Raw genomic sequence first — 12,860 nt, forward strand, 5'->3', positions numbered from 1 at the left:
AGACATGAGGTCGGCGATGGCATCAAGTAGAGATGAGACCAGTGATGATGTCAGGTAGTAGGAGTTCTATTAGTTTGACCACACAAAACTCAATGTCCAGTATGGTTTGAAGTTCTGTTGACCAACCTATTCACTGTGTCCTTTTTGGGGATAATAGTGCAGACAGAGATGGAGAGCCACTCACCACAGAGGTGGAATTTGAGGAGATTGTCGAACCGAGAGGTGACGATGAGGTGGAAGAGAATGTCGAACCGAGAGGTGAAGATGAGGTGGAAGAGAATGTGGAACAGAGAGGTGAAGATGAGGTGGAAGAGAATGTCGAACCGAGAGGTGAAGATGAGGTGGAAGAGAATGTGGAACAGAGAGGTGAAGATGAGGTGGAAGAGAATGTCGAACAGAGAGCTGAAGATGAGGTTGTGGAACAGAGAGGTGAAGAGGAGAGGGCTGAGTCAAGGCCTTACTCAGAAGATCCATCAGACTGGCCACCACCACATCAGATTGGGGACTCATTTAGGCAGTGTGTTGTTGAAAATGGCCCACACAAATGTCCTGATGGGCCATATCCAAGATCAGAGAAGTCTAGAAGGTGTTTTTCGAAAGCGTATTGTTTTCGCACAATGTCAAATGGAGAGAAAGTTGCACGAGATTGGTTACTGTATTCTAAAAGTACGAATAAGGTGTATTGTTTTGCGTGTAAACTTTTCGGTGGAGCTAGCGTTGTTGACACACGCTTTGTGGTGGGATATAATAACTGGCAGAGTCTTTCAAAAACGCTGCAGCACCATGAAACCAGTGGTTTACACATCAACGCGTATCTTTTGTGGAAAGAATTAACATCTCGCTTACGCCTTGGTAAGACAATTGACAGTACCTTGCAAAAAGCCATAGAAGCTGAAAAGGCACACTGGAGAAGCGTGTTAACGAGAGTGATCGATTGCATACTCTTTCTCGCAGAAAGGAACTTGCCACTGAGGGGGAAGAATGCTACATTAGGAGATCCTAAAAATGGAAAATTTTCTGGGTGTCCTTGAGGTCATAGCACGATATGATGTCACACTAGCAGAGCATCTTAGAAAGGTAGCGGCTAAAAAAAACACAGGATATCTTTCCTGGTGCACTCAGAATGAATTTTTAGATTCAATTGCAGACTGTGTACTTGGTAAAATTTGTGCCCAGGTCAAAGCCTCCAAGTACTTTGCTGTGGAGTTGGATTGCACTCCTGACATTTCAAAGCAGGAGCAGGCCTCAGTCATAATCCGGTATGTTCATACGGATGACAAAAAGAAAGCCACCATCAATGAGTCTTTTGTTGGCTTCATAGTTGTGAAGGACACAACTGGTAAAGGTCTCACAGAAACACTGACTGGGGTGCTGGATAGCCTGGGGTTGGAGTTGAAGAATTGTAGGGGACAGAGTTATGACAATGGCTCGAATATGAGAGGTATACACAAAGGTGTTCAAGCCTTGGTGCAGCAGAAGTGTCCAGAGGCACTATTTATCCCCTGCTGTAGCCACAGTCTCAACCTTCTCCTATGTGATGCTGCATCATCAAACAGAGTGTGTCTTACCTTTTTTGGCACTATCCAGAGACTGTACACCATTTTTTCAGCTTCGGTGAAGAGGTGGGATATCCTCAAAGAGTTTGTGGACATTACTCTAAAGCCTCTCAGTGAAACCAGGTGGGAGGCGAAAATAGACTCTGTCAAAGCTGTGCGTTTCCAGTTAGGGGGGATTCTTGACGCTTTGGAAAAGCTTGAGGAAGTGGAAAAAGACGGCAAAACAGTCTCAGAGGCAAAGTCGCTCTCTGGCGAGATTGTTACCATGGAGTTTCTGATGTGCCTCTTGATTTGGTATGATCTATTGTCAGAGATCACGTTTGTTAGCAAGGCAATGCAAGCAGTGAACATTTCGATGGACACTGCCATAAGGATGATCGATTCTCTGAAAGAATTCTTCTGTAAGTATAGAGAGGAGGGGTTTCAGAAATCCCTTGACATTGCACGCAGACTAGCCATTGAGATGGATGCTTCCCCTGACTTTAAGGAAAGACGTTGCAGAAAGCAAAAGAGATTTCATGGAGATGATTCAAGCACTGGCCATTTTGAACAGGAACCTGAGACCCATTTTAGGTGCATGGTTTTTAATGTTATTGTTGACACTGTAATTCAGGAGTTGTCTGACAGATTTTGCAATCTTCAGCTTGTGTCCGAAAAGTTTAAGTTCATTTACAAAATGGAACACATGACAAAAGCTGAGTTGGAGGAATCAGTGACAAGATATGCACTGGCTACCGATGATGTTTCAAGGGATATCATTCAGGAAATTTACCCAGCAAGCCGTCTACTTAGGGGGCATGAAAAGGCTCTGGATAAACTAAATGTCCTCCTACAGGAGAACCTTGATTTGGTTTTCCCAAATCTGACAGTAGCCCTGAGAGTTTTCCTGACAATGCCTATAACAGTTGCCTCTGCCGAGAGATCATTCAGCAAGCTAAAGCTGATTAAAACATACCTTCGTTCCAACATGAGCAATGATCGCTTAACCCAATTAGCAGTCATTTCAATTGAAAACAGTGTGGCACGAACTGTTTCATTCGATGCAATACTAGATAAATGGGCAAGTGCAAAGGCACGCCATGTTACGATTTAGTAGCAACTAAAGAGTCGTCTACTACAATCTCAGGTAGCAACATTGTTACATAAGCTACATCATTTTTTAATTTTTTTTATTTATTAGCTTATTTGTCAGGGGCCGTGTACAAGACAGTTCAGGTACCAGAGTTAGCTATAAAGTGATTTACATCTGTGGTTGTTGTTAACAGAGTGTGTTCTAATGGATCTTTGTAAGCTTACTTTTTTAATGTTTTATGTTGCATTGATTATAATGATTGTAAATGTGTAAATTTGTTTATTATTTAATGATGGTAGACCTACAGTGGCTGATATGCTTTAAAATAAACCCTTATTATTTAAAGGCCATGTCCAGCAGACTTATTTATTTATTATTACTATATATATATATATATATAATATATATATAAAAAACATTTTTTTGGGGGGGGGGCGCCAAAATTGTTGCTGCATACCCCCCTGACACAGGGCAGCTGCGCCCCTGCTGATTGGTCAATTTGGACATTTCAGAGGTTGTTAATAGTCGATAACACACCGCTGCTAAGCAAAATAATGACTGTTGCTAAGGAGGATCAAAGGAGAGAAGGAAAGAGGTTCAAATCAAAGTCAACTTTATTGTCAATCTTTCAGTTTGTGTGTATAGACAGAGAGATCGAAATACCATTTACACACAAGTATATATACACAATCAACAGACACATTTATACACATGCACACATTAAGACATAAATAAAAGCAATCAATATATACAAAATAACAGTCACTTCAATATCTTTGAGAATGTATATTAGTGCAAGATGTGACAACTTGTGACACACTCGTAAAAATGTCAGACATTTTTCTTTCAATGAATCTGCACTTCTCTCATATTTCTCTCTCTGCCCCTCAGGCCTCCCGTCCTTCCTGAAGCACCTGGTTACGGTTGCCGGGGGTTTCTACACCCTCTACCTGTTCTTCGAGCTGCACATGATCTGGGTGGTGCTGCTCAGCCTGCTCTGCTACCTCTTCCTCTTCCTCTGCAGACACTCCACCATGAGAGGCACCTTCCTCTCCATCACCGTGCTCATCTACCTGCTGCTGGGGTGAGAGCGGGGTCACATCACGTCTACGATTACAAATCAGTGTTGCAGGGAAGTTTAATTTGTGGCGAGAAATATATTAAAGGTCCCCTATGATACTGTGTTTCATCAATATATCACAGGTCTCAGATATATACAGAGCCTGTCTCTGATTGGCTGAAACACCAAACAGATCGTTGCAGCATTACCCATGATCCCCTCTGTTTCAGCCTTGTTTCCAAAGTGCTGATTCTCTGTCTGTTACTTTAGATGAAAAATAAGGAGCCACTCATTAGCATTAGCCACGCGCACAAACTGAGAGAGACGGCAAAACAAAATAAAACGTTGGAGCGGTGGAGATGAGGAGGTGTCTGCGCTTCTGGCGATTTACCCGGGACTTCGGGTGGCAGTATACGCCGTGAAGTTGTTTGCGGGGGGGGGGGGGGGTTACCTTGGTGGCTGATTGGCTAATGGTTACTCAAGCCAAATCATCGTAATGACATCATAAAGTGGCCAAAATCTGATCAGCTCGTTTTCAAACTTTCAGAGTCTCTTTACACAGAGGGGACACATGTTGATGTAGAAGAAACATGAAGAAGAGGGGACACATGTTGATGTAGAAGAGACATGAAGAAGAGGGGACACATGTTGATGTAGAAGAGACATGAAGAAGAGGGGACACATGTTGATGTAGAAAAGACATGAAGAAGAGGGGACACATGTTGATGTAGAAGAGACATGAAGAAGAGGGGACACATGTTGATGTAGAAGAGACATGAAGAAGAGGGGACACATGTTGATGTAGAAGAGACATGAAGAAGAGGGGACACATGTTGATGTAGAAAAGACATGAAGAAGAGGGGACACATGTTGATGTAGAAGAGACATGAAGAAGAGGGGACACATGTTGATGTAGAAGAGACATGAAGAAGAGGGGACACATGTTGATGTAGAAGAAACATGAAGAAGAGGGGACACATGTTGATGTAGAAAAGACATGAAGAAGAGGGGACACATGTTGATGTAGAAGAGACATGAAGAAGAGGGGACACATGTTGATGTAGAAGAGACATGAAGAAGAGGGGACACATGTTGATGTAGAAGAGACATGAAGAAGAGGGGACACATGTTGATGTAGAAAAGACATGAAGAAGAGGGGACACATGTTGATGTAGAAGAGACATGAAGAAGAGGGGACACATGTTGATGTAGAAGAGACATGAAGAAGAGGGGACACATGTTGATGTAGAAAAGACATGAAGAAGAGGGGACACATGTTGATGTAGAAGAGACATGAAGAAGAGGGGACACATGTTGATGTAGAAGAGACATGAAGAAGAGGGGACACATGTTGATGTAGAAGAAACATGAAGAAGAGGGGACACATGTTGATGTAGAAGAGACATGAAGAAGAGGGGACACATGTTGATGTAGAAGAGACATGAAGGAGAGGGGACACATGTTGAAGAGACATGAAGAAGAGGGGACACATGTTGATGTAAAAGAGACATGATGAAGAGGGGACACATGTTGATGTAGAAGAGACATGAAGAAGAGGGGACACATGTTGATGTAGAAGAGACATGAAGAAGAGGGGACACATGTTGATGTAGAAGAAACATGAAGAAGAGGGGACACATGTTGATGTAGAAGAGACATGAAGAAGAGGGGACACATGTTGATGTAGAAGAGACATGAAGAAGAGGGGACACATGTTGATGTAGAAAAGACATGAAGAAGAGGGGACACATGTTGATGTAGAAGAGACATGAAGAAGAGGGGACACATGTTGATGTAGAAGAGACATGAAGAAGAGGGGACACATGTTGATGTAGAAGAAACATGAAGAAGAGGGGACACATGTTGATGTAGAAGAGACATGAAGGAGAGGGGACACATGTTGAAGAGACATGAAGAAGAGGGGACACATGTTGATGTAAAAGAGACATGATGAAGAGGGGACACATGTTGATGTAGAAGAGACATGAAGAAGAGGGGACACATGTTGATGTAGAAGAGACATGAAGGAGAGGGGACACATGTTGAAGAGACATGAAGAAGAGGGGACACATGTTGATGTAAAAGAGACATGATGAAGAGGGGACACATGTTGATGTAGAAGAGACATGAAGAAGAGGGGACACATGTTGATGTAGAAGAGACATGAGGAAGAGGGGACACATGTTGATGTAGAAGAGACATGATGAAGAGGGGACACATGTTGATGTAGAAGAGACATGAAGAAGAGGGGACACATGTTGATGTAGAAGAGACATGAAGAAGAGGGGACACATGTTGATGTAAAAGAGACATGATGAAGAGGGGACACATGTTGATGTAGAAGAGACATGAAGAAGAGGGGACACATGTTGATGTAGAAGAGACATGAGGAAGAGGGGACACATGTTGATGTAGAAGAGACATGATGAAGAGGGGACACATGTTGATGTAGAAGAGACATGAAGAAGAGGGGACACATGTTGATGTAGAAGAGACATGATGAAGAGGGGACACATGTTGATGTAGAAGAGACATGAAGAAGAGGGGACACATGTTGATGTAGAAGAGACATGAAGAAGAGGGGACACATGTTGATGTAAAAGAGACATGATGAAGAGGGGACACATGTTGATGTAGAAGAGACATGAAGAAGAGGGGACACATGTTGATGTAGAAGAGACATGAAGAAGAGGGGACACATGTTGATGTAGAAGAGACATGAAGAAGAGGGGACACATGTTGATGTAGAAGAGACATGAAGAAGAGGGGACACATGTTGATGTAGAAGAGACATGAAGAAGAGGGGACACATGTTGATGTAGAAGAGACATGGAGAAGAGGGGACACATGTTGATGTAGAAGAAACATGAAGAAGAGGGGACACATGTTGATGTAGAAGAGACATGAAGAAGAGGGGACACATGTTGATGTAGAAAAGACATGGAGAAGAGGGGACACATGTTGATGTAGAAGAGACCTGAAGAAGAGGGGACACATGTTGATGTAGAAGAGACCTGAAGAAGAGGGGACACATGCTGATGTAGAAGAGACCTGAAGAAGAGGGGACACATGTTGATGTAGAAGAGACATGAAGAAGAGGGGACACATGCTGATGTAGAAGAGACCTGAAGAAGAGGGGACACATGTTGATGTAGAAGAGACATGAAGAAGAGGGGACACATGCTGATGTAGAAGAGACATGAAGAAGAGGGGACACATGTTGATGTAAAAGAGACATGAAGAAGAGGGGACACATGTTGATGTAGAAAAGACATGGAGAAGAGGGGACACATGTTGATGTAGAAGAGACATGGAGAAGAGGGGACACATGTTGATGTAGAAGAGACATGAAGAAGAGGGGACACATGTTGATGTAGAAGAGACCTGAAGAAGAGGGGACACATGTTGATGTAGAAGAGACCTGAAGAAGAGGGGACACATGTTGATGGAGAAGAGGGGACACATGTTGATGTAGAAGAGACAGGAAGAAGAGGGGACACATGTTGATGTAGAAGAGACAGGAAGAAGAGGGGACACATGTTGATGTAGAAGAGACATTAAGAAGAGGGGACACACGTTGATGTAGAAGAGACATGAAGAAGAGGGGACACATGTTGATGTAGAAGAGACAGGAAGAAGAGGGGACACATGTTGATGTAGAAGAGACATGAAGAAGAGGGGACACATGCTGATGTAGAAGAGACATGAAGAAGAGGGGACACATGTTGATGTAGAAGAGACATGAAGAAGAGGGGACACATGCTGATGTAGAAGAGACATGAAGAAGAGGGGACACATGCTGATGTAGAAGAGACATGAAGAAGAGGGGACACATGTTGATGTAGAAGAGACATGAAGAAGAGGGGACACATGTTGATGGAGAAGAGGGGACACATGTTGATGGAGAAGAGGGGACACATGTTGATGTAGAAGAGACGTGGAGAAGTGGATGTTGCATAATAGGTGAGCTTTAAACTGAAGCTGTTCTTGTGTATTTTCTTCAGAGAGCTTCACATGATGGACACCACCAACTGGCACAAGATGAGAGGTAGGACAAGAATGTTTCCAGCATCATTCAACACATTTCTGGAATCTAGAAACATTTCATCATCCTTTGTATATCAATCACTCGTCCCCTTTACCTTGAACTCTTGAAGAAATTTACTTATTTCTTCTTGCATGCATTCACAGTGAACACATCATCTAGAAGCTGAGACAAATCGTGTTGAATTGAACAGAATTGGGAACGTTTTATTCAACAGAAAAACTATGATTTCAACAGTTGGATGCTCACCTACTCCCAAACATGCCCTCTGTAAAGAGAAATACTATTTAAAGCACTTCCTCTTAAACAGTGTTACGCTTGTGTAGTGCTGTAAAAGTAATGTTTTAGTTAGGTCGTGAACATCGGACTGGATAAATGAGACCTTGTTTGTAGTTGTGTGAGAGTCTGTAAATGTTCATATCGTTTTTCCGTTAAAGGCGGCCTTCATTTTCTTTAATTCATCAAGACTTCTGCCGGCAATGACTGCACAACTTTCATTTGTCATTCACACGTTCATCTGTTAACAGTCTTAGTATTTCAGATGTCCGTTCCAACATGGCCGCTGTAGTGATTGATCGTTATGCCGACGAACCCTTGCTGCTGTTGTCTCCAGGTTCTCAGATGGTGGTGGCGATGAAGGCGATCTCTCTGGCCTTCGATCTGGACCGAGGAGTGGTCTCCAGCGTCCCCTCGCCCCTCGAGTTCATGGGATACATTTACTTTGTGGGGACGGTCATCTTCGGGCCCTGGATCAGCTTCAACAGCTACAGAGAGGCTGTGGAGGGGCGGAGGCTGGTCAGTGTGATACAGACTTTGTTGTTGTTATTATTGTTATTAGTAGTATTTGTTTCCACTATTATTATTATTATTATTTTATTTATTTTTTTGCAATATTTTTATCAATATTATTATCATTATTATATTTTATTTTTTTGCAATTATTATTATTTTCAGTAATATTATTATAAATATATTTTTTTAATTATTATTACTAGCATTCTTTTAAGGTTAATTTGTATTTCTTAATTATTTTAATTATTATTGTAATCGGGCTGTACCACATAGATCCAGAAGCTCCATCGATAACTTCCTCTGTCTATTTGTTGTGTTTAAAATCAATATTTCTCCACAGTTTTAGTTAATTTAATAAGCTACACCAGGGGTCGGCAACCCCTGGCACGCGGCACCGTAACCAGTGGCACACTAGGAATAAGTGGAATAAGTGTACAAAAATATTTAAATTGTATTTTCGGATCCTGAACGCGAGACCGCCGCCAGAGCGCGTCTCCCGTTACCTGCAGAAGGAAGCCATGCACGTAACGCAGCCCCGCTCTCTTTATCTACAGGTGACATTCTGCCGCTTTCCTCCGTGGTGCAGTGCTGATCGTTTCACCACGGAGGAAAGCACTTCACTAATTGCAGTACCCATAAGGAGCTGTACAAATGCCGCAGTTTTTGCGTGGCTGTGTATTTAGTTGAAAGCCCAGTGGCGATCTGCTCATCGAAATAATATGCTACAAAGGGGGTGGACTGGCCATCTGTGTGTTGAACTTTCCTGTCGGCTCCCAGACCGTAGTCGAGGGGGGCAGAAGCAACAAGCTTCAGGTTCAATAACCCACTTTAGCTTAAATGACTGGAGAGAGGCGAGCTCTTCTTGGGAGGACGTTGCATTTATTTAGCTGTTCTTCTGTTTCACAAAATACATCACAGACCTCTGTTTTTCTGCTTCCTCGTTTCACTTCCAGAAACATACACACGTTCTCTTCATAGGTTCTCTCACTGTCGCTCTACCATCCACAAACACACATGCACAAGCCACACCCCTCTCTCTCTCTCTCTCTCTCTCTCTCTCTTAAAGGGACAGCGATCTCATCTCACTCTGCGTGACCCTAATATCATAGCATGTGTGCTCTGGAGAATCACAGAACGGACGATCGTCCTTATTATTATGCCGTTTAAACCAATTATTTAAATGTGTTTGTTAAATTCGGCATCATGCGATTTGCGCTGACAGGTCAACACACTGCTTCCCCGCAGCGAGGCTCCCCCGCCGTCCTGCTGATAGTTGACGAGCGTCAAGCTCCTCAACCCCTCCCCCCGTTGATAATTCTCGATCGTTGGCACGCTGATAACAACTATTTTTTAAAATGGCACTTCATATCAAAAAGGTTGCTGACCCCTGAGCTACACTGATATTAATAGTATTATACTATTCACAGATTTATTTCCAGTTTGACAGCTTATTAGAATTAAATCCCTATCGATGTGAAGTCAAAAACTTCATGCATGTTTTAATCTTACCCAATATTCTTCTTAAAACCATATTTGTTGGTGTTTAACTTTCAGAAAGCAACTTTTCACTGCGATTAAAAAGCTTGTTTGAAGTCACACTTGCTGCACAATAACAGAGGCACACAGCTGTATTACAAAAGCATCAACAATTGCGTTTCTTTAACTACATTGACCAACGTATCTACAAATACGACACCAGCCATCAAAGCTTCATTCAAAAACATCTAGAGAAGCTTTGAATGTGTAAAAACTGAAGGCATGTGGCTCTAATGGTATCTCTGAAGAATGAAGAATGTATAGATGGTGGTGAAATGTATTAGACCTTCTCTCACTCTCTGATATCTGAGTATACCTCTCTCTCCTCCTCAGAGCTTCTCCTGGCTGAGTAAGGTGTGTGTGAGCTGGGTGAAGAGTCAGCTCTGCCTGGTGGTCTCTAACTGCGTGGCTCCGTACCTCTTCCCCTACTTCATACCTCTCTACGGAGACAAGCTGCTGCGAGGGTGAGACACTTTAATAGACACAGACACACACATCGTTCTTCTCACCTGTGGTGCAGTCCATTCAGAGTCGTGTTGTGAGTGAACCAGTGTTGCAGATATCGCTCAGAGGAAAGCGATTATTGTCTCAATAATAACTGTCTTGTATGACATGCTTTGTTTACAGCAAAAAGAGGAGGAAGATCAGGTAACAACCAAGAGTCCACCTCAAGGACTCTGATACAGAACTTGCCGTCTGCATGCTTTCTATTCTTTGGTGCATGTTTTTTCTTTTGTTAAACACCTTTACCTGCGAGCATATACCCACATCATGGTCTCACTCTGTTATTTATCAACATATTTCACAATGTTTAAAAATGTGGTGATACTCACGGATGCATGATGTGAGTCAAATATGCAATTACTTTGTTGAATATTGTGATAAGGATAACTTGCAGTACAAATACCAAAGAGAGATTAAAGTCAGTTATGCCTTTTTCTTGCTACAAAAAAATAAATACACGCAATATGTTTATTTTGATTTCCATGGCTCTGTTGTTTGAGTTATATTGAGAAGCATTTCTTTTTTTTTTTTTTTCTTTTATAAATGTTTTTGGTTTCGTTAGTGTGGGCATGTGCGGGTGGAGGGAGGGAGGGGGGAGTGTAGTGAGTGTACTGTGATATTACAATCTATGAAATGGCATCGATTATTGTACACTATAATGAAATAAAAACACTTGTAAAAAAAAAAAAAGAAACAAAAAAAGAAATACACACAAAATTATATCCAGCATTTTTTATTTAAGTGAGAAGAAAATGCACAAATACAAAAAAACATGATTACATTTTAAAGTGCATTTGTCTAGTGATAATCTCTTTCAACTCACTCAAAAAATACCGTAGACATTTCACAACATAGTGTTAATCATGGAAGCTGATTTAGCAATGAAAAGAGAAATTGTCATATTTGAGTAAAACATCAAATGAATGTAACATATCACTAACTTCTACACTTTCTCTCTTTATGCTGTTGCTTCTCAGGGGAACACCAGCAAAGTATGTATTTCAATGTTGAATTATAATTCATTTTTTTGTTTCATTTGGTTTGGTTTAACCTGAAATCTTCATGTAACATCTGTCTGTTCCTCAGGTGGCTGCTGGCGTACGAGAACACCATGTCTTTCCACTTCAGTAATTACTTTGTGAGTTATCTGAGCGAGACGACTGCGACTCTGGCCGGAGCGGGCTTCACCGAGGAGAAGGAGAACCTCAAATGGTCAGAGCTGCACGTGCAACACACTACAAACACTCTTTGTATAGTATCTTTGTCTAGTATCTAGTCAGAATATGTCTCTACACGGGATATCAGACACAATAACTTCAGAAGTAACACTGCAGTGAGATATCGGGTCTTGTTTTTAGACGATGCATCATCTTGTTGAGTAAAAAACTCTTATTTAGTGGGAATGCTGCATTTCAACTAACTGTTCTTCTACGGACGAAAAGTTTATTATTCCGCCAACTTATTTTGCCGCGCTTCTTCTCCCGCATTGAACATCGCAGAAACTCCGTTCAAAAATCAAAACGTTCAGCTCGGTCGGGAATCGATGGCTATTACTTTTCTCATTCATAACTTTCATAATTCCAGAGATACATCCCATAATTCATCACATTTTTAACATTTGAACTTTAACATTGCGCAGCTCGTTAAGGCAGAGTGCGTGATGTCAGAGTTAGAGTGGAGGACAGTTTGAAATTTGCCTTCATATATTTTTTTAAAACTCCCATCATTCCCAAACCCTACATTCCTGAGATATAATTTTTCATGACAAACGTAGGAAAACATCCCGTAGCTTGAAAAATGACAAATAATTAAGGAAAATAATTAAACAAACTGCCTCTTGAGGGCATGAAGTGACAAAAACGTTCAACATGTCTCCATTAAAGCCCATTGTAATTTCAGGCAGATATTTCCTCACAGCAGCAGCCGCACACCTTTAGTTAAACTGCCAAAAAGGCCACATTATTAACCCGAAAGTACACAAAAATTACACTTCAGATGCTCAACTTCCTTGACATGCTTCACGTTTTGAAATTTCGCAGATATCTGTTACGGTTCTTCTACAAAACGTTCACATGTAAGAGGTTTATCTCTCATTCAGAACAATGAAGCCTTTGATTTCTCCAGAGCTCGTTAGCTCAACTATAAACACCTGTGTAATGGAACACGATGATGTCATCAATCCAACTGACATGCTCAGAGCAGCAGACTTCAGATAGCAGTGTGCAAACAGTCCAGCCGTGAAGACATCTACGGGATAGTTTTGAGATTTCTTCAAATGCCGTTGCCATGGCAACA

General features: G+C 41.7%; 1 protein-coding gene across 1 annotated transcript in view; it reads left to right on the plus strand.

Moving 5' to 3' along the window:
- Positions 1-1,005: 1,005 nt before the first annotated feature.
- LOC307032903 (uncharacterized protein) overlaps positions 1,006-12,860 on the plus strand; it is a gene marked incomplete at its 5' end in the record, with an annotated part of 21,331 nt that continues 9,476 nt past the window's right edge. The window contains 10 exons of the mRNA XM_079671181.1: positions 1,006-1,077; positions 1,177-1,441; positions 1,610-1,807; positions 3,520-3,712; positions 7,693-7,736; positions 8,347-8,528; positions 10,395-10,525; positions 10,689-10,709; positions 11,543-11,557; positions 11,652-11,777. Of these exons, the coding sequence (XP_079527307.1) occupies positions 1,006-1,077; positions 1,177-1,441; positions 1,610-1,807; positions 3,520-3,712; positions 7,693-7,736; positions 8,347-8,528; positions 10,395-10,525; positions 10,689-10,709; positions 11,543-11,557; positions 11,652-11,777 (1,247 nt within the window). The remainder of the gene's footprint in view (positions 1,078-1,176; positions 1,442-1,609; positions 1,808-3,519; positions 3,713-7,692; positions 7,737-8,346; positions 8,529-10,394; positions 10,526-10,688; positions 10,710-11,542; positions 11,558-11,651; positions 11,778-12,860) is intronic.

Source organism: Notothenia rossii (assembly GCF_949606895.1).
Source record: "Notothenia rossii genome assembly, chromosome: 3".
Taxonomy (NCBI): domain Eukaryota; kingdom Metazoa; phylum Chordata; class Actinopteri; order Perciformes; family Nototheniidae; genus Notothenia; species Notothenia rossii.